The sequence below is a fragment of the Pan troglodytes genome, chromosome 11 (genome assembly GCF_028858775.2).
Source record: "Pan troglodytes isolate AG18354 chromosome 11, NHGRI_mPanTro3-v2.0_pri, whole genome shotgun sequence".
NCBI lineage: Eukaryota > Metazoa > Chordata > Mammalia > Primates > Hominidae > Pan > Pan troglodytes.
Window position 1 is genome coordinate 113,864,349 of NC_072409.2, and position 21,579 is coordinate 113,885,927.

The 21,579-nt window shown below is 38.1% G+C and overlaps 1 protein-coding gene across 8 annotated transcripts in view; it reads right to left on the bottom strand.

The window, feature by feature from the left end:
- Window positions 1-21,579, bottom strand: part of SMARCA2 (SWI/SNF related, matrix associated, actin dependent regulator of chromatin, subfamily a, member 2) — a 178,097-nt gene that overhangs the window by 121,022 nt on the left and 35,496 nt on the right. For all 8 annotated transcript variants that reach the window (XM_054657899.2, XM_054657897.2, XM_054657898.2 and 5 more), the window contains exons 6-10: window positions 17,696-17,822; window positions 15,577-15,750; window positions 13,954-14,127; window positions 11,440-11,610; window positions 1,955-2,008 (exon numbers count right to left, since the gene is read on the bottom strand). In XM_054657899.2, coding sequence (XP_054513874.1) covers window positions 1,955-2,008; window positions 11,440-11,610; window positions 13,954-14,127; window positions 15,577-15,750; window positions 17,696-17,822 — 700 coding nt within the window. The remainder of the gene's footprint in view (window positions 1-1,954; window positions 2,009-11,439; window positions 11,611-13,953; window positions 14,128-15,576; window positions 15,751-17,695; window positions 17,823-21,579) is intronic.

Genomic DNA, 21,579 nt, shown 5'->3' on the forward strand with positions numbered 1-21,579 from the left:
CCAAAAATTAAGCTAAAGTTCATTACTAGACTACTATATCCAAGGAACACAAGAATCACACTTGAATACAATCAGTAACGAATGACTGCTCCTGATTGCAGGGTGATCTGTACTTCTAGGAACAGATCCCTAAGTAAAATGTTTGTTTGGAAATGCTTGATCTGTGAGTGGTTCAAGTTATCTATTTCCTGAAAAGTGATAAAATTGAATTTTTAGACAATTCATGAATTCCAACATTTTTGCTAGATTCCTTTCCATTGGAATTAAGCAGAAATGATAGGATAACCTACAGTATGCTATAGTTTATCTTCTATATCTTATAGGAGATGACCAAAAAACAAAACAAAATGAAAAACACATACCCAATGGTTCTTTCCCCTTACACCCTCAACAAAGCACTGTCAGCATAAGAAACAATGTATTAGCAATTATCCACAAAAATAACCTTAAAAAGAGAAAAGGCTTACTCCAGATTGTCGTTTTTTTCTTTTGTGTGTGCTAAAGCAATGGTTTTGAACATCATTACTTTGCACGCCAACATGACACTTCTTCCTCATTAATGTAAAAGGTCATCTATATACTCAAGAGATAAAGAAGGAAATCTACAATTTGCTATCATTTCCCTTGGAAAAATCATATTCTGTTATCATGAACCATTATAATACAGCTTGTTTTCGTGCTAATGTCATGCCTCTAAGAAAACTGGAAATCACTGTAGTTGGAATTAGAACCTTGGCAAAAGCGCTGAATGAGAACAGAAGAACATTATTTCAAAATAGAGCAAGATGTCCACGTTGCAAGCCTTAGCAAACAGGACACGTGTGTTAAGATTAAAAGAAAAAAAAGATGTATGTCACAAGCCCAAGATCAGCAGCTAATTTTCCCAACAGAGAATAAGATATAAGAACACTATTACGCTAACATGTTAAATCTCTCCCTGTGTGCTTGTTAATTATAGACCAATGGGAGGCATTCTTAGGTAAGGCTGGGCTTTTGCAAATTAGAGTTGTTTCTAAGTGCTCTAATATATAGTATTCTTATCCCGTAACAGCCCACGGAGTTTCTCACACATCAGATATTTACCCTGATCCTTTCTTTCCTTGTGATAGATTATAGTGGTTAAGTAACATTTATTGTTCAAGAGGTTTCTGCATAGAACAGTGGTTCACCCTTTTTTTTCTGCATCTCCACTGTTTTGCGTTCACAATACAACTGTGTGCAGAGTGATACCAGAATGGGAAGTGGCAACCTCCCACCCACTCTGATCCTCCAAGTAGGTTTATCAGAATTTATGAGACAAAATGAAGATAATTTGAAACAAACTCCCTTCCCATCCTGCTCTGGGAGTGTGCCTCCTCACTGTGAATCGCTGGCAGGGAACCTTAAATTCTTCAGAAAAAAATCCAATAAATAAATTGTATCCTCATAACTCAGGAGAATACTGGAACTACTAGGAAATGAATTTTAGGACTAGGCTGATGAACATACACATAGACGCTATATGGCAAACCCATTAAAAATTTCAAAAATAAGTTAACCAAATATGTGACTTCTTTAGTTTATGTATTTTTATAATTTCAAATTAATAATAAACTAGAGAAACTGTCATATTTTATGCTTCTGTATCATACTGGGCAATATAATTATAGAATCATTTAAGATTCTTACACATCCTATATATTTGTAAATATATGATTATATGTGCACAGAAAATTCTGAAATACTATGCAAGACATTTAATATCAGTTGATTGACAGTCTGACATGTAAGTAGATTATTTTTCACTGTATCCCTTTTGTATCATTCTAATTTTCTACTATGCTAATGTATTACTATTTTTACTTAAAATAAATAGCACAGTAAGAATAAAATAGTATGCATGAAGAATGGTGCTGCCAGGTATGGCACAGACTCCATTCAGCAGAACACACTGGAAAGGATGACAATCCCTTACCTCTCCATCCGGTCCCAGGGCAGACTCCCCACCCTCTGCATTCTCTTCAGCCTTCTGCAAAACAACAATGTCGAATGTTATATGTAACCAACATGATGGGGTACAGGACTTCCTGGTAACTCTCCGGTATGTAATAGAATTTCATTGTTACCCCATTATTATCTAACACAGCTTAAGTGTTAATGCCTTTTATGTTCATTTGTCTTTGCTAAGACAAAACATGTATTTTATTAGCAACTTGTAGAGAGTCACTTAAAGCCAGATGTGATCTGAGGACAGCACACTAGAGATTTGTAGATTGTGTCTTCAGGGACCCAAAGAGCTTAAGACAGGGCAGTATCAAGACAGTGGTCAGAATCTGAAATGTTCTTCTCGTGTTTGGGAGTGGGAAGATATATCCTGACATAATTAGCTCAACTTTCCTATCCCCTAAGCAAGTTTTCTTCAGCAATGAAGAACAACATTCTAAAACTGTCCATCAAGAATAAGCTCTGATGGCAACAATAGACACTGGGGACTACTGGGGGGGAAGGAGGGAGTGGGGCAAGAGTTGAAAAACTAATTATTGGGTACGATGATCTCCACCTGGGTGACAGGATCAATTGTAACACAAACCTCAGCATCATGCAATATACCCAGGTAATAAACTTGTACATGTATCCCCTGAATCTAAAATAAAAGTTGAAATAATAAAAATAAAATTGCATCCTCAAAAAAAAGAATAAGCTATGACCCACTCCATGGGCATAAAAACATAATATAAAACTTTATGAGTTCCCTGGATGTTTTTAATTCCACCTAAATTTCTTTCATAACATATAGTATTTCTACCATGTGTAAATGGGAAAATTTTATGCAGATATTGTTATCTGATGAAGAATTCTGTTATCTACCTTTTTTTTTTTTTTTTTTTTTTTTTGAGACAGAGTCTTGCTGTGTCGCCCAGGCTGGAGTGCAGTGGCCCGATCTCGGCTCACTGCAAGCTCCACCTCCTGTGTTCACGCCATTCTCCTGCCTCAGCCGCCCAAGTAGCTGGGACTACAGGCGACCGCCACCACGCCCGGCTAATTTTTTTGTGTTTTTTTAGTGGAGACGGGGTTTCACAGTGTTAGCCAGGATGGTCTCAATCTCCTGACCTCGTGATCCGCCTGCCTCGGCCTCCCAGCCTATCTACCATTTCTTACATATCCCAATATCTTAGTCCATTAACTTCTATGTGCCTCAAAAACAACCTAAATGAAAAGTTAAGATTATGTCATATCGGCCGGGTGCAGTGGCTCAGGCCTGTAATCCCAGCACTTTGAGAGGCCGAGGCGGGCAGATCACAAGGTCAGGAGATCGAGACCATCCTGGCTAACACGGTGAAACACTGTCTCTACTAAAAACACAAAAAATTAGCCGGGTGTGGTGGTGGGTACCTGTAGTCCCAGCTACTCAGGAGGCTGAGGCGGGAGAATGGCATGAACCCAGGAGGCGGAGCTTGCAGTGAGCCGAGATGGTGCCACTGCACTCCAGCCTGGGTGACAGAGAGAGACTGTGTCTCAAAAAAAAAAAAAAGGTTATGTCATATCTTGTACATATCCAAGAAAGTCTCATCTGTAATATACACAAAATAATCTAAAATTTCTTCCACTTACGATAACCTCTCTGACAAGTGAAATGTTTAAAATCACCTCTATAGAATCACTATTTTAAAGTTACTGCTGAAAGCTATACTATTTCTGCATAGTATAATGAGAGAAAAAAAAAAACTTTATTCATTTGTTTTGCCAAGATGCTTGAGAAAATGAGCTTTCCTCCCTTGGGCTCTTTAGTTAATTAAAAATAAAAAATGACGATACAGAATCAATATGAACTCAACTTTGTTTACTTAAGATATTGATTATATAATACGTTTTGCCTTCTATGAAAATAACTCAACTGTCTTTTGACAAAATAGCTTTTACGAAAACACTTAAAGTTTAAAATCAACCTTTTATTCATAGTGAAGAAAGGCAGTTCCATCAACATTTGAAATTTCTGAAGTTCCTTTACAATGCAATTTTTACCAAAAATACATGTATGTATGTATGCCAAAGCACAAGGCATAAAAAAAATGCAGCTTCCACCAAACAGTAGGAAATAAAATGCTCCCTTTGGTTATGATTTTCCAAGGAATTAAATTTCTATGTATGTCACCCCAGAGCAAAAACATTTATAAGCTCAAAAGAAATGATCAGCTTCAAAGAGCATCAGGCTCTACATCTAAGCTAGTGACACAGAGAACAATAACAGAACCCTTGAATTCAAAAAAGAAACCATCCCTGCTACCAGTCACTGAAGGTTCCATTTTTGGAATTCTCAGAATCTATACTCAGGGGACTGTTTTAATTAACGGGGGAAAGTCAATTAAACCCACCATTCTTTCCATACAAATCAGAAAGAAGCTACAAATTTGGCCAACAAAGAAAATCAAATGAGACAATGAATAAGCCAATTTCAAATATCTAGCAAGTGGAATTGGATCACCATTTCAATGAATAGTACATTAAAAAGCTTGAAGCATCATATATTAATATAATCAAAACTATTCTGAAGGATACTTTCCTATGAATCTACTATAGACTAGCTAGATTGTTATCTAAAAACTGCCTCACAGTCAGGCCCTTCCATTACTTAAAATCCCCCAAACTATTTTTTAAAATTCTATTAGGTATCAAATCTGAGAGACAGAGTAATATTAGATTTAAGACAGTTGGTTCTGCAATTAGACAAACTGTGTTTCAATCTTAGCTCTCTGTAATTAAGTGCAAGAGATCTTAGCTGTATGATCTTGAGCAAATCATTTTCTCTTGTGTCTTAGTTCCCTCTTGCATAAAACAGGAATGGTAACAAACGGTGCCTGCTTCCTAGGGCTTCCGCAGGACTGGGTCACTATTTCGACATGTACAATCCAGTGTCACAAGTAATATATATGCTGCCAGCCTCAATCTCCACATTGTACAAGGGTCAACGATAGTCCGAGGACTATTCTTTTATGTCTATAATTAAGACTGGCTGTCGCATTTCCTGAAAACTGCTTCATAGGGCTATGAGGTCAGGGATTTCTGTCTGTTTTGTTCACTGATGCATTCCCACACCTACAAGGGCATCAGGCACTTAAAAGGCGCTAAACAAATATTTGGTGATTGAAGGAATGAATGAAAGCACAAAGAACAATGCTTTCCACTTAGCATATGCTCATTAAATTATTATTATCATAAATAGATGCCAATACATTTGCAAGTCATAAAATAGTTAAAAGCACGCACACATTTAGCCACTGAATTGGTGCTCTATGTGACTTTCCTCGCAAGCATGCCCTGTCCTTGGACCTAATTCTGCCATGTTATTCTAAGAGACAGAGGCCAGGGGGCAGTCTACTCTATGACAAGAGATATCAACTCCTCCCATCATTCTTTGGATTCCTTCAGTTTGATGACATTGCTGGTTGGTGCGCACATGTACTCACATCAACCTCATGCTGTGTCTCAAAACTTAAAAAAACAAAGCAAAACAAACACAACTGTCCCTTTTTTTGGTTCAAAATTAACACCCAAGAGCTTGTGATTGGTCTACTGTTTGAGCTGACTTCGGACAGTCTCTAAGCACCTAATGAAATGTCCTGGTGTGAATGCAGCAGCTGCTACAGCGTCTCCTGCCACCTGAGAAATTTTCATATGTAGTTATCTGCATCGTTTAATTGCAGACACATGCTATCAATATTAAGGGCTGATGCCTGCACTTATTTCCATTGATTGAAAACAAAACAAAACACTGAACAAGAAACTTTGTACTGGCTTCTTCCTACATGCAAAAGAGTTTAGAACTAATTATGCTTATGTAGGAAGGGAGGAGTATAATTAACCTAATCATGTAAGGGGACACGATAGGAATTATTCATAACTAAAGATTACTCATAACTAAAAATTACTCAAACTAAAGACAGTGTGTGTTCCCAATTTCCAAGGCCAACATCAATTCATATCTTCCATTTAGCAATGTTCACAAGCAAAGGTATGTGCATGGCTACCCATCTTCCTTGCAGAAGGTATGAAAAGTAATCAACAACAGGGCTGAGGAGGGAAAGAAATCTCTAAATATGAAAATCCCGTGTAAGCTGAACTCAAAAGAAGACTTCACTAGGCCATTTTATTTAGATTACTTTAACCTAGGCTATAAACAGCCTCATTACATAAAGTTTTAAATCAAATATTTTACAATCTATATTATAAAATGAATGTACTTTATCCCCCAGTGGGTGTTATTATAATATACTGAAACAACATTCAAATGTGCTGGTATCTGAAGGATCCATTCTGTTTTGCTGGAAACCTAAGCTTTCAAAAACCACTTGAGTTATTTTTACTGTCATTTAAGGGGACCTTTGAGCATTAAGATAGGTAATCGGGTAATTTTTAAAAATGCCCAGGGATATGAAATTAACAGGCATTTGCAAATTACTTGGGTTGTTTCTCATAGAGAAAATCAATTCAAACATTTTGACTCAAGTAACTGGTCAATCCAGTTAAACAGGACTTTTCTCCAAACTTCTGGTCTCACCCATTTTGACACTCAACTAATCAAATAAATCTAATCACTGTGGCATTGTGTTCGCCTATCCTTACAATAGTTCCTACACTCAAATGTCCAGAATTACATTAGAACCTTTCTTTCATCTATGAAAATCTTGTAGAGGAAAGCTGTAATAAAGTATATAATCTTTGGGGAAACTGTAAGAGATAAAAAAAAAATGAGAAGAATCAGGGAGTAGCTTGTATTTAAAATAAATGTCTCAATATTACTGCTTTGCTTTTCAAGCTCTTTTTACTGAAAATTGTGCCAACGGCAGGCTATTCTGACATTCTGGTATCTAAACAGGATAAAAACACATTTCCTACCACTATGTTGGCCAATACATTATGCCAGGAAGGTTCAACCTGCAAAATATCACAGTCCTGAGATTTACTTATAATAGTGGTTGGTAAGGAGAAAGAGAGAGAGAGAGAGAGAGAGACAGGATAAAAGAACTTTTAGAAAGAAAATCGAACACTCCAATGAAGACTATATCTGGTCTAGTGTTGCCTCAGAGATTCTGAGTATGTGCCCATTAGTATCATATGTTTCCAAAAAATGTCACAAATAAATAACCCAAGAATAGTTCTGCTGGTATACATCCCACTGAAAGATGTGGAAGGGAGAATTAAATATTTAGTTTTGGCTGATGTCAACGGCTCTGGAAACTGAATCTCTGAAATGGCTAGACTTTTTTTTTTTTTGAGACAGAGTCTCGCTCTGTCACCCAGGCTGGAGTGCAGTGGCACCGTCTCGGCTCACTGCAACCTCTGCCTCCTGGGTTCACACCATTCTCTCACCTCAGCCTCCTGAGTAGCTGGGACTACAGGTGCCTGCCACCACGCCCGGCTAATTTTTTGTATTTTTTAGTAGAGATGGGGTTTCAACATGTTAGCCAGGATGGTCTCGATCTCCTGACTTTGTGATCCGCCCGCCTCGGCCTCCCAAAGTGCTGGGATTACAGGCGTGAGCCACCGCACCCAGCTGATGGCTAAACTTTTAAGCAATAGGCAGGGCTGCTCCTGGTATGGGCTCCTAACCACAGCTTAAGGAAAAATGTACCCTAAAGTACTGTGAGAGATGCCTCATAATCGCCAGGAACCCTAGTAAAGTAGAGGCCATGTAATTAGAAAATTCTCTTTGTAGGAGTTGGGGGAACAGGGTGATAGGCAGAGTTTATCACCTGTGATAAAGCCTCATTTTTCTTCTGCATGCCTCAGTATTTAAAGAATCTGTCACTGTCCTCAAAGATATCCTACACACTAATATTCAACTGATTTCCAACTAGAAAAAAAGTGGTGACCAATTATTATTGATTCAACATCACAAAGAATATGCAGTAAAGGTTTAAAAAAACATTTGTTTTCAGAAAAACATAACCGTATTATAATCATGATTCCACTTTCGTATCATAGAATTGCTTGATGAAATAATGTTTACTGAGCACTTACTATATGTTAGGGTGTATTCTACATGCTTTAGATAAACTCTCCCGTGTAATCCTCACTACAAATCTATGGGGTAGACAACATTCCTATTGCCTTCTTACAGATCATGAGACTGAAGCACTACGGTAATAGATCTTTTAATGAAATAGCCTACAAGAGAATAATAGCAAATTAGTATAAATATTTTCTTATGTAGTTTTGATTTTAAAAGATTACCTGCTAACACGACTCAGACAGTGGTCCAATTTTCTAATTCAGCCATGTTCAATCCTAGTTTTACAGGCCCTGGTGGCTTTATCTAGCCCCATTCTCTTTTGTACCCTGTAGGAAACCTCAAGGTCACGCTAAACGCACATAATAGCACATTCATCTTGTAACATCAAAGAAATTAGTTTCATATAACTAGGTTTTCAATACTTTAAAAATTATTCCTCCTCTGACACTTAAGGAGATACATGTAGTTCACTTCTTCTTCCATTTCAAGGGCTTTAATGGAAGACCAGGCTGAAAATGAGAAGTTTCAAAATGATTTATAAATGTGTACTTCCTAAAAATGTCTGTAATGATGAGAAAATTAAACAAGGTCATAACATGTTAAAGGAAACCTACCTTATTATTCACAAGCAACAAGTCAACACAATAAACTCCCAAAGAAAGACAGAGGCCTCTGTCCTTCTAGGGAATTAAAAAAAAAACTGCACACTAGTTTAATGCTGAAAATAAAAGGTAATCTTTTTCAGATTAAATTAAGTGAAAAAGTCAACCATATTCATCTTTAATAGCAGATTCCTTAGAGTAATCAGTAGCTTAGTTGTCCTTCAAGTGTTGCTACCAGCTCAGTGCTATTAACTACTAGCTCACTGAGTAAAGTAGGTTTTCTCAAAACAAAGGTTTATTGAAGTATTTGTTAATTTTAAAAATATTGATAGGTACAGCATAATACTTAATACTATGGAAAAGTGCTAAAAAGGATAGCAGAGATTTTTATGCTCATAGACACAGAAGTTTTCCTCCACTACAGAGAAGCTAGAAGAAGCAAGTCCCAATCATTCACTGCAATGGAGGGAAGAAGAACTACAGATAATCCAAAGTGTCAAATCAGCTTTTTAAAGCATCCCCTTCCTTTGCACTTGAATAAAAGTGCATCTGGAACTGGATAATTCGCTCTGAACTAAGTCTTAAAGCCCCGCAAAAGAGACAGGTACCAGGAAGGGCTAAGGGCCTCAGTTTCTTTTCTTTTTTTTTTCCCCCTTCTTTGTCCCACTTCTCCCAGTAAGATACCCTGGAAGGAAATAGAGCCCCTCCGGCTTAGTCCTGCTGAGGGCACAAATGCTAGGCACCCAAGAGCATGCAAGGAAGGGTAGATGGCTGACCATAAAGTAAAAATTCTGCACATTGATCATGTGAGATAATCAATGGGAGATACTCAAAGATGTCTGTAAGGTAGACAATAGCTGCTTTGACAACTATTACTCGTTTGCCAAGAAATCAGGCCCCACCTCCAACCGCAAACAGTTTCCCTCCACAACATTCATCCCAGCTCGTCACTGTATATTTGGATGCATGTTGGATTAAAATCTGTCTAGCCTCTCTTTCTCTCTCTGATTAATATCTGTCTAGCCTCTCTTTTTCTCTCTCTGATTAAACTGTGAGAGAAGGCAGGATGCTTTTCCTCACCATCGTACCCCTCCTTCTCCCAGCATTCTAGCACACGACCTAGCTCATAGTAAGTGTTCAGTTAACATATGTTGAGTGAAAGCATAAGACACAAAGAATAAGTGCTATTACCAAATTGAAGGCAAGGGTTTGAAAGGGGCGTGCCAACTTACAGATCATGCAGAATAACACCATGAAAAACAATTGTGACAAGTCCCTGTTCTGTACAGATGAACACAAAAATATAGGCATAATCATCAACACTCAATTGTGTATCTTTCTCTGCCTACGATGATGCAACTATCTAACACCACGGCAGAAATCTATTAATGGTAAGCCACAATCTCAAATCTGGGTCATTAGCTTTTAATCACAAAGAAATGTAAAATACAAATTTTAATACTAAAAACACTAACAGTGACAACCTCTGCAGAACACATGGCTGAATTAGGAAAAACTAAAACTGCCATTTAATGGGGTCCACTTATAGAATATTGCAGAATTCCATCTCTCTCTCTGCTATCAATATGTCAGTAATTCCTTTTTAATTTTTAAAAATTTTTTATGGAAGTCATTAGACATATAAAATGTACCATCTTTACCATTCTTAAGTCTACAGTTCAGTGGTAATAACTACATTTATATGATTTATTTCCCCATCATTCTTCCCTCCCCCTTACCTATATGTTCCTCACTAACTCTGAAAACATCTTTTTAAGGTAGGAATTGGAGCTGGAGTTTTGCACAGTCTATAACGCTACATTGACAAGAAAATGAGGTATTCCTCACCAACAAAATGTCTCAACACAAGCCCTGAGTCATCCCTCGTTCATCTTCACAATGAGGTAAGCTATCTTATACTAAAGAAATCAGTGCAAGAAGGTGCCTTCTTAATCATTTATTCCTCCTCCTTAATTATGAAACAGGTATGAGGATTCAGGAGCCATGAAATTAATTGTTTTTTGAAAAGCATTTTGTTCAGGTATTCAGTGTACAGAATGAATGATTAAATGCTACCAATCCTCAACCTTTACAATTCTGACTTCCTGTTGATGTTTGTACCTGGCCTAAACAGAATTTATCATGAAAACACAGTATCAGCCACTAACTAGACGACTGGATGACTTAAGCTTGAAAGAGGATCATATTCACAGGCCTATCCTCAGCAGGTTACTCTTGAATTGAGATATAATAGCTGCAGAGATTCTAAATCTTACCCTTCATTTCTCATGATAATTAGGAGATATTTCACATAGGACTCTTTTTTTATGTAATTACCTGAAACCCCAATGTGCACACGCACCTCACTGCGACACAGGGACAGCAGAACTGAATGAACAGCTTTGGCACTGCCATCTGTCCAAGTAACTATTGCTTATATCTTCCTCGGGCTTCTTCCAACCTGTACACTGCATTTTCTTCTTAAATTTCATTCTTAACTGAGTAATCCCCTGCCATCCTAGCATTAAACTTAAGCGAACACTTATTTGTGTCTGTTTTTCCTTTCCCAATTGACTGTATGTACTTAATTTAAAATCTTCTATTAAACAATGATTTATGAACAACACTGTTTTAGTTTAGTACACCCTATTATTATGCCCTTACCTCCAATAGTTGTCTAGTATACCTAATCAACACCTCCATGCCACACCCATTCATGCAATTTTCACAATTCAATCATCTAAACCTTCCACCAGTGTAAGAAGTAGTACTTAAAGAGCAATACTCGCCTTAAACTTATCCCTGCCCATACACCCTGGACTCAGCCACCACCACTAGGATACGCACCTTCTTCCTCCTCCTTCTCTTCTTCTTCTCTTTGGCTGCCTGGGCTTGCTTGTGCTCCCAAACCAGATTGGTCAGATTGGCTACATACTCATCGGTCTGCTGCAAAAGGTAAGCTAAACGCCTGTCTTTCTTTTGATCAATCAGTTTTCTATAACCCTCCTCATCTTCAGCCTATTAAGGAAAGAAGAGCAGGATGAGAGCATAACATAAGCATGCAGACAACTCCACTCTCCACTCTGTCCTCCCCTTGACAGTCTGCACTTTGACTGGTAGGAGTGTAGCAAACTGGATGAGTTGGGCTGTTCAAGCCATTGCACAGAGTCTGAAGCGGGACAAACACACGGAAGTGTGACGCCTACATCCCAGGACACTGGAGTTTACAGCAAAGTCCGGGCACAAAGCCACACTGTACGTGTGGTGTGATTAAGCACTGTGAGCCAGCTCTTCGTTGTCTGTGTTGCTTTAACTGTACAAAAAGATTTTAGAATTTGACAATTCATGATCTAAACTTTATCTTTAACTCTATATTTTAGACATTTTCAAATACAATCAAAAGCAGAGAGAATAGTTTAATTTCTCCTATAACCAACCCCAAACAACAAAAATTCACTTGTGATGACTCCTGTTTCATTGCTACTCTTCTTCTAAACCCAAACTGAATTGTCTTGAAGCAAATTCCAGATATAATATCCTTTCATTCATAAATATTTCAAAAAGTACTACTAAAGGCAAGGAATCAAATGGGCTTTTAACAAATAATGTCTTATATTTTAAAAAGTCTTTCTTTTTGGTATTACAAACTTTGTGGTTAACAGGAAAGATCAAATTTGGGGGATTTTTTTTTTTTTTTTTTTTTTTTTTTGGCCACAGATCTGCACTGAGTAATGGGCCCAGGTGACTGGAGACAAGTCATTTAGCACCTGAAGTCTGGTACTGCTGAGCAATAAAACAGATACAGTAATTCCCACCTCCACCTCCCATTAAGCAACATGATGAGGTTAAACAGAATAAAACTCTGATGTACTCTAAGCCATTTTGAGAGAAATCTCTTTGTGTATCCCAATAAAAGGACACTCCAAATTATTTTTATCATGTAATGCCACGAGAAAAGGAGCAAGCTGCAAAATCTTTAAGAGGCAACTCCATTGCAAAAACAAAAACAAAAACTTGGGATCTTTTGTCCAGGGGTGTCACTCTAGCATCTGCCTGAGTGACAGCAGCTTCATCACTCAGTCTAGCTGCCGTCTGCCCTGTGGATGAGCAAGAGCCTCAAATGCTATTATAACTCTAATTGCTTTTGGTTATGGTTGAACTCACTTGAAGAAAGAGTGATAAAAAACTTCAGTTTCTCTATTATCTGTATATTCCATCACTTAATTGCAAAAATTAATGATTTGCAAATGCCTAATCATTAGTGTCAAACCAATCTGTTACTGAAGTTCTAATATAGTTTCACTTCAGGTGAGTCAGACAAATTTGACTGCTTAGTGATCAAATTACTATAAAAACGGTCTAGTCAGAAACCTCTCGGACAGTCCCCTCTCTCCCTGGTATGGAGAGGGAGGCAGGATAGGGTAGTAAGATGTGGTAGTACCTGGACACAGAGGCTTTTAAAACATGGTGTTTACTCTCTGGAATCCAAAAAATGAAAAAAATGCAAACTGTAATACCAGCCAGGAAGACAGTGTCACTTAGAATTTTTCAGCAACATAATTATGGTCTGAGACTAATGACCTTATCTTCATCTATGCAGGCATTACGTCCTAGATAGAATCTGCAGGTCTCCTATAATTATAACATCACACACACACACGCTTTTCTAAAATCCACAGTGTGCTCTGAGGTCCAATTCCAAAAATAAATGGTCAATAAAAACAAATACTCAGGCCAATGATATAAACCTATCTCTTCTGTGCTTATATGCCCATTAAAAAATAACAGTGCAAATGTAACAATCCATGAATAGCCTTTGACCATAACAAGGCTATCACAAAAAAGGCAACATTTCAAAATCAACTTAAAAATCACTTATTACACTGTTAGAGAATAATTTCTGCCATTAAAAAAGAAAGGTAAGCACCAGAGGCTTCAAAACAGACCTCCTTAGATTTGAAGACACGACTTAATGTGTTATTCATTCCAAAAAACGTGGTCATTCATCTCAAAGAGGCCAGATTTTTAAAAGAACTGCATTTGCCATCCTTCCAGATCTGGTTATCAAACTCATGCAAAATATAGTACCTGCTTTTATGAGAGAAGCTGTAATGTGTACCGCAATGCCACGCCAGGACACAGAAATACTATACGCATCAGTCATCCCCCTAGATTTTTGGCATGCATTCTCCAGGAAAGAGAAAAAGTTTTTACTTCATCTCCCTAAGGTTCAAAGAAATTTACTAAAATTTTTGATAAGCAGTTTTCATTTTTTCCTTCTACTACCACCATATTTAATGGTCTCATTGCAGACGGATGTGGGTTGAGTAGTTTCCTGGGCTCCTGCAGGGAGTTCCTTACCATCAGTCGCCGCATTCTCTCCTTTTCAATCCGCTCTGTCTCCTTCTTCTGCTCTCTTTCAGTGTTGGCATGCCAAGTTGCCACTGCTTTGGAGAGCTTCTGGATCTTCCCGGCCACAGACCGATGATATTCCTTAAAATCTTTTGCATGTTGCAAAATACTGTTCAGGTATTCCTAGAAGATCCAAAAAGGGAAGAAAAGGATACTTAAAATCCAATGACCAGTGTCCTCTGAGCTATCAGTGTTGTCCAGGAAAATTCTCAGTGTGTGTTTAACAGCATAGGAAGACTAGAATCTGTTTGGGGATAGGTGCCCTGGTATCTCTGCAGTTGAGGTGTGGGCCACGGGGCTGGTGGGAAAGATGGCCTCTTCGGGCTCCTTTTGTCACAAGCTTTTGCAAGAGAAGCCTCCTCAGCCTTGAGGGTGTGGCCACATGAGAATGGAAAGATCGAAGACTGAAAGAGACCTACAAAATGGCAATGATAAAATGTAAAGCGAACCACTCATTCACTCCAAAATAAACCTGAGGAACATGAGTATTTCCAGCAAAAAGTATGTCGTAAAAGTAATGTTTTTCTGCCCTAACTTAACTACCCTAGAGTATGACACAAAATAAGTTTACACAAAGTTAAAATTGCCATGCAGAATTTGTATCCATTTTTTAAATATATATCTATTTACACTAAAATCCAACATTTTTTCAAAAGGAAACTAAGCAAAGCACTAAATTAAGCACAGGAAAACAAATACAATTTATAGGACTATGACAGGAAATCAAATCCTACATCAAAATATTTCCAAACCCCCAGAAAGGAATGTTTTTAATATTTGCCTCTGTGAAACATTCAACTAGGCCCTTCAAAGAGGCCAGGATACTATTATATTTGTTATGAAAACAACTTTTTGCTTTCTACTTTCCTTTTCCAAGTTCCTGCTCCCAGAATTTTGCTCTAGGAAATCCACCTATGCCCACCCATTCAAAAACTTCCCATGGGATTATGAACATGACACCTGTTATGGACTGAATGTTTGTGTCCTCCCAAAATTTATATATTGAAATGCTAACTCCCAATGTAATGGTATTAGGAGGTGGGGTCTTTGGGAGGTGATAAGGTCATGAGGGTAGAGCCCTTACGAATGGGATTAGTGCCCTTATAAAGGAAGCCCGGAGAGCTTTCTTGGTCTGCTTCCACCACGTAAGAAAACAAGGAGAAGTTAACAGTTTGCAACCCAGAAGAAGACCCTCGCCAGAGCCCAGCCATGCTAGTACCCTGATCTCAGGCTTCCAGCCTCCAGAACGGTGAAAAATAAATTTCTGTTGCTCATCAACCACCCAGTTTGTGCTATTTTTTTATAGCAGCCCAAACGAACTAAGACAACACTAAACCTCATTGTGCTGCTAAGCAATTGTATGACCTTGGGCAGTCATTTATACGTCCTGGCTTAAGCGTCTTTGTCTATAAAATGATGTGGTTGGATTATGTAAATGTCAAGGAACCGTTCTGTTCTGTGACGTCCCCACCACCCACGAGGGTCCATTTTTCAGTCATTCTGACCCCATTTGATGAAGTCATTGGACAGCTCTGCCAAAGTGAGGGTGAGCAAAGCCCAGGGTCTGAGAACCTGGTGTTTCTGACGGCGTTTCCTCTCCTGCTCAATCTTCTGCTGCTTCTCCAGCTTCTCGGTCATGCGAGCTTCTCTCAGAGTCTGGCGCTTGCTCCGTTTGTATGCTTTGGAGTTGAGGGCCGTCTCCAGGGTCGTGTCCCTGCGCATGCAGGCCACCACCTCCTGTCTCAGCTGTCAAGAAGAGAGCAGTTAGACAGCCTTCCCTAACAGAAGCTAGGGTCCTGAACTCTGGCCTTCTCGCGGCTGCATTTAATGGAATAGAGTGGGGCGGGGAATCTCTACAAGCTTCTCAATCACCTTTGGTTTGTATTAAATGAAGGAACTAAAATCATGCCAAACGTATGCAGTATTTTCAAGAATGGTACGAGATTTTTCTCCCCAAATAATTCAAATCAAAAGCAATTATAGTACTGTAACAGTAAAAGAAAGAAAAGATGTTGTCTTGCCTTTTAAATAACTTCATTTTATCTAATTATTCTAATGATACCAATTAGCTAAATAAGCTTTTTAAATTTTTCGCTTTGTTTTAAGTGTCATGTTAACATTCTCTTTGTGTTTAAAGATTAATTTTAATGATGCTCCAAAAAAAGAATAAAAGAATTACTTTCACGTGTGGTAGCAGCAGGTACTCAAACAACGTTAATTCATAGTCTCGTACAAAGGATGGGAAATAGGAGTTTTGGCTTCTTCCCACTCCAATAATGATCTTCTTTCCAAGAGATCTACATTTTATATTATATCATGAACTTATTTCAGATCACAAATGTAATACTTTTATCTGTATTGCATGTTATGTGGTGGTAGGGGGTAGGGACTGGAGAATACACATTAAATAATCATTCCACTGCATCTGAAATATCATTAGTTACAGTTAATTTAATTAGGAAGCTTCATAAATAACAGATTTTTAAAATAATATCAAACAAAAATCAGAAATCAATAAGAGTCCGGCATGGCAACGCTAATTTGAACATAAACATATTCCGGAAAATATACTTGGTTAATATTCATTTAGTAAGATTTTATCCAGCACTTTATTAATTCATCTTATGAGGTCACCAATAAGAAGGAAACAGAACTCAGAGAATTTTCCCTTTTCTTTTTAAAATTTAAGCTGAAATCTACTCTCACAACCCAAGAGCCAAGTAGCACCTACCCACCACTAATGTCCATCTGTGAGATGATAGCCAGTAAGGCAAATATACACCCAAATTCCTACCACAATAGCAAGTGGAGTGGCCTGTGATTTTAGTCACATCCTCCAACAAACCAAGTCAATACTTCCAAACTACTTTGACTCATTAATTATTCATTTCGCATGTTCCAGACTTTAACAAAACAAACCCATCTGACTAACAATGAAACGTTCCTTATCCCCTTTGGGTTAGTGAGGCAATCTGCGGACTAGCAAACTTGAACCTTTTCAGTCCACAAGGCAAAACTCGCCAAAGTGAAAATTAGCTCTAACTCATTCCACTTGTCTCTTACTAATTTAGAAATCAGAAAATAGGTCATTATACTGGCTTTTAATAACTACTGTAAACTACAAGAACAGATAATTTACTGATTAGTCAATACATGAGCCTGATGTGATCAAACACTCCAAACTTAGACATTGGTGAATAAATAAGCTATAAGACATTGCTTTATGTATTTCTATAAATGATGAACCACTAATTCAGTAGCGTGGCTACCATATTTGTTAAAATTATTTTCATAGTCGTGGCAAGCACTTTACATCTGTGCTTACAAAGAAGCTCCAATCTACTACCTTCTGGTTTTTCCTTGGAGTCATAAAAGCAAACATGAGCTACCCCACTTGTTCCCAAGGTTTTTCATCCATGGTAAAAAAAACGCCATAACTCTGACTTTGTAAACCATAGTACAGGAGGAAAAACTCTTTCCCATATACAGAAGAGAAAACCAGAATAATAAGCAGTTCATCTTCATCATTTTTAGTTGTAAGCTGTTGGTCTAAAAGATTCACTATTTTACTATATTTATATCTTTATATCTTTATAACAATATTGAATAGACTAAAGGCAACACAGATAACACTTTAGGAACAATTACATTTATTTCCTACATCTCAGATTCACTGGGGAAAATGTATTACCTGACGCTGGAAATTGAGTAACCGAAGTGCTTTTAGTTCCACGGTTGCTTTGGTTCTTAAATCTGGTGGCAAAGAGCCAGGCAGATTTTCCAGTTCTTGTATCCTATGAGCTATGCGGGCCTGAAGTCTAAAGGAAACAATAAAATGGGGAAAAGGGGGCAGGGGAAAAACACATTACAATTTAATCTTAAAGGATAAACAATGACATTAGGTTTAAGTTCAGCGCAAAACATATTCCAGATACTGATAGTTGATTTCTAACACCCAACTAGAATTTTTGATGTTAAGCAGAGAAAAGCTACCTTTGCATTAACGCAGACAGGTATATGTTACTTAACAATGTGGCTTCCTCCATAACCTCTATCTAACACTAGGGAAAGAAGGTTCACCCTGCATCTAGTGGGGAAGTCAAATGTCCTTGCTCACTCTTAGCAGAGAGAGAAAATAAGAGACAGAAACAATTGACAAGCTTTCTAACTCCCAGCCAGACAGAATGCAGAGCTGAGAGGACAGACTTTTTTCTTCCTAACTTCTAGTTCTGTCCTAAGGCAACCAGACCATTTGTCTTCTTTGCCAAGATGCTGATGACGACAGCCATTAAAGCGCAGTGAGCAAGAACAGTTTTAGGTGCTGATGCCACAGAAATCAGCCAACCCTAAACATTCAGAAAGCGCTCTGCCAGCCACAACCACTTCCTCTGTGAGCAGAGCTTGCTTGAGAAAAGAAAATACAAATGAGGCTGTTTTAAAAAAATCAGGGCCAGCAGTAAATAGTACTCAAAAACCAAGAGTTTCTAGAAAAGGATGTTGAGGATCCTCGTTTTACACACCATCAAAAATATAACTGCATGTACTTCTTCATAATAAAGGCAGAGTAGAAAATAAAAGACCTCTGACTTTAGCCATTCACTTGGGATACTATTACTGTTAGATATATAAACTGCTGGTTTTAGAGTTCACCTGAATCCTATTCTGACAAAATAATTATATGCCATTTAAGACTATTTTTAGAACTGCATCCCCTGAATTTGAGGCAAACTGTACTGAACTAGATTTCAACAAAGAAAGAATAATAATAAGTAATAAGTTAAAGTAGGCTAATATTAACAGCACTAAGTGCCTTTAATGTACAATTTTATTTAATTGTCTCTCTCTCTCTTACACACACAGACACGCCTCTAAAAGGTAAATGTTATAATGGTCCCATTTTGCTGATGAGGAAAACTGAAGACACCTGGAGATACCACAGAGCTAGTAAAGAAGGGGGCCAACACTGGAACCTCAATTTGCCTGATAGCAAAACCACTGCAATAAAATGATAGATAATTAAAATACACTTTCTGAGAACTTTCCTGGACCTCAACTATAAAGGCTGTAAATTAAGAATTCTGTTAAAAATTATGCACAGCCATAAAAAAGAACCAAATCATGTCCTTTGCAGCAACATGGATGCAGCTGGAGGCCATTATCCTAAGCAAATTAATGCCGGAACAGAAAACCAAATACCGCATGTTCTCACTTTTAAGTGGCAGCTAAACATTGGGTATTCATGGACATAAAGATGGCAACAATACACACTGGGGACTACTAAACGGGGGAGGGAGGGAGGGCAGCAAGGGCTGAAAAACTTTTAGGTACTACGCTCATTAGCTGAATGATGGGATCAACTGCACCCCAAACCTCAGCATCATGCAATATACCCATGTTAAGAAACCTATTCATGAATCCCCTGAATCTAAAATAAAAGTTGAAATTGTCTTAAAAAATGAATATTACGGTTTTTTCCAAACATGATGATGTTGCCAGAGTACAGAGCTGAGAGGACAGACTTTTTTCTTTCTAACTTCTGGTTCTGTCCTAAGGCAACCAGACCATTTGTCTTCCTTGCCAAGATGCTGATGACGACAGCCATCATTTTCATTAACATGAAAAAGTGAAACCTCCTGGGCCTAAATGCTGTAGAAGATCTAATACTTCATAGAGCCCAAATATCAAAATGAGTGATTTTTTAAAAAACCTACAGTTGCTTAGTTTGGAAGGGAAATAAAATGTCATCATTTTTAAAAATTTAAAAATGGCAGTAAGGAAAGCTATTTTTCAGGGACTTCACTAAAAATAGCATCTAAGACTGATTCTTGTTTTATTTGCTATACACGTGTTATTCGTTCTAATTTATTAAATGATTTGTCATCATAATGTGTTAATATTATCACTGCTACCGTGCTGTTGATATTGTTTTTTGTTGGTTTGTTTGAGATGGAGTCTCGCTCTGTCGGCCAGGCTGGAGTGCAGTGGCACTATCTCTGCTCACTGCAACCTCCACCTGCCAGGTTCAAGCGATTCTCCTGCCTCTCAGCCTCCCATGTAGCTGGGGCTGTAGGCACGTGCCACCACGCCCAGCTAATTTTTGTATTTTAGTAGAGACGGGGTTTTGCCATGTTGGCCAGACTGGTCTCAAACTCCTGACCTCAGGTGATCCGCAGGCATCGGCCTCCCAAAGTGCTGGGATTACAGGCATGAACCACCATGCCTGGCCCGTGCTATTGTTTTAACTATGCATACCAACACAAACAATAGCATTTCTAAGTGGTTTAATCATTCAAAAGACTGAAAGTTTTGTATTTCATGCAACAATAATAAACTCATCATTTTACTCTTTTGGCAAAATTGTTCAAATTCTCCCAACTTTCTTCCACATTCCTCGTACTAGTGATACTCATGAGATTATTACTGTGGTTTTTAATTTTCACTATATGAAACAGACATCTACTTCATTTACTCATTTTCTACAACATCTATGTAGCCCCAAATCTCTGGATACAGCAACAGATGATGCATCTTAACAATTAAGATGTAAAGAAAAAAATCCACTATTGATTTTTTTTTGAAATATATAATTTAAAGGGAAAAAATAAAACTGAGACAACTTTACTTTTACAGGTTAAGGCCATACCAAAGGAAAATTAAATATTATAGTGGTGTGAGATCATGGGCAATGATTTGGTTATTCCACATCCTTGGTTCTAGATTCCTTGCAGATCTTTCATATCTGAATATCCTAGAACTCAAACTATCCCTTGGTATTCTGATTTACTCTCTTTGACAAAGTGGGTCAGATGCTGAATTTGAGGAATTCCTACTTAATCTTCCCAACAACCATGGAACTAGGACTAAATAAATAATCGTCAGATAACTGGGTTGATAGGGTAGAGATTACATCACATTGAACTGGGAGGTGGGAAGTAGGGAAGTGGAGGGAAAATGAGGAGATGGGGAGTGGGAACCCGGGGGAGATGGGGCACTGTGTGACTAAGGCACTGGAGAGAGAGAGTGGGAGCGAGGGGGGTGCACTTCTCCCTGAAATGACTACTTCTCCAAGGAGCCCAGTTATTTGTCAGTGAATCTGATTCCCTGGCACAAAAGAATCCCTTTTATGGAAGGGAGGTAAGAAGTACAAAGCGCAAACTCTAGGAGAAGAGGAAAGGTAGACTCCATAGTAAAATTATATGCATTTGATTCAGCACATGGTGGGGAAGAAGCAAAGGTACAGGAGGGGCTTCTTCAACACAGAAGATTGTATCTTTGTTGTTGTTGTTGTTGTTGTTGTTAATAGAAATCTTCATTTTAAATAATGTTCCTCTCCAGACAATTTCATCTCCCCATCAACGAGATTCAGCAGGTAGTCCGATAAAGAGATTCAGGATTCTAAACTTCCCCAAACAACAACAAGATGTAATACTCCATAACTGCAGGGGACTCATTTAGTGTCCTCACGAGTACAGAAAATTGATGCAGAATTAGGTCACACAGGTTTTTCATACAGATTGAACAGTAAATCAAGAGGGGTTACTGTTCTGGCAGGAAAAAGAGTTCCATTAAAGGCAA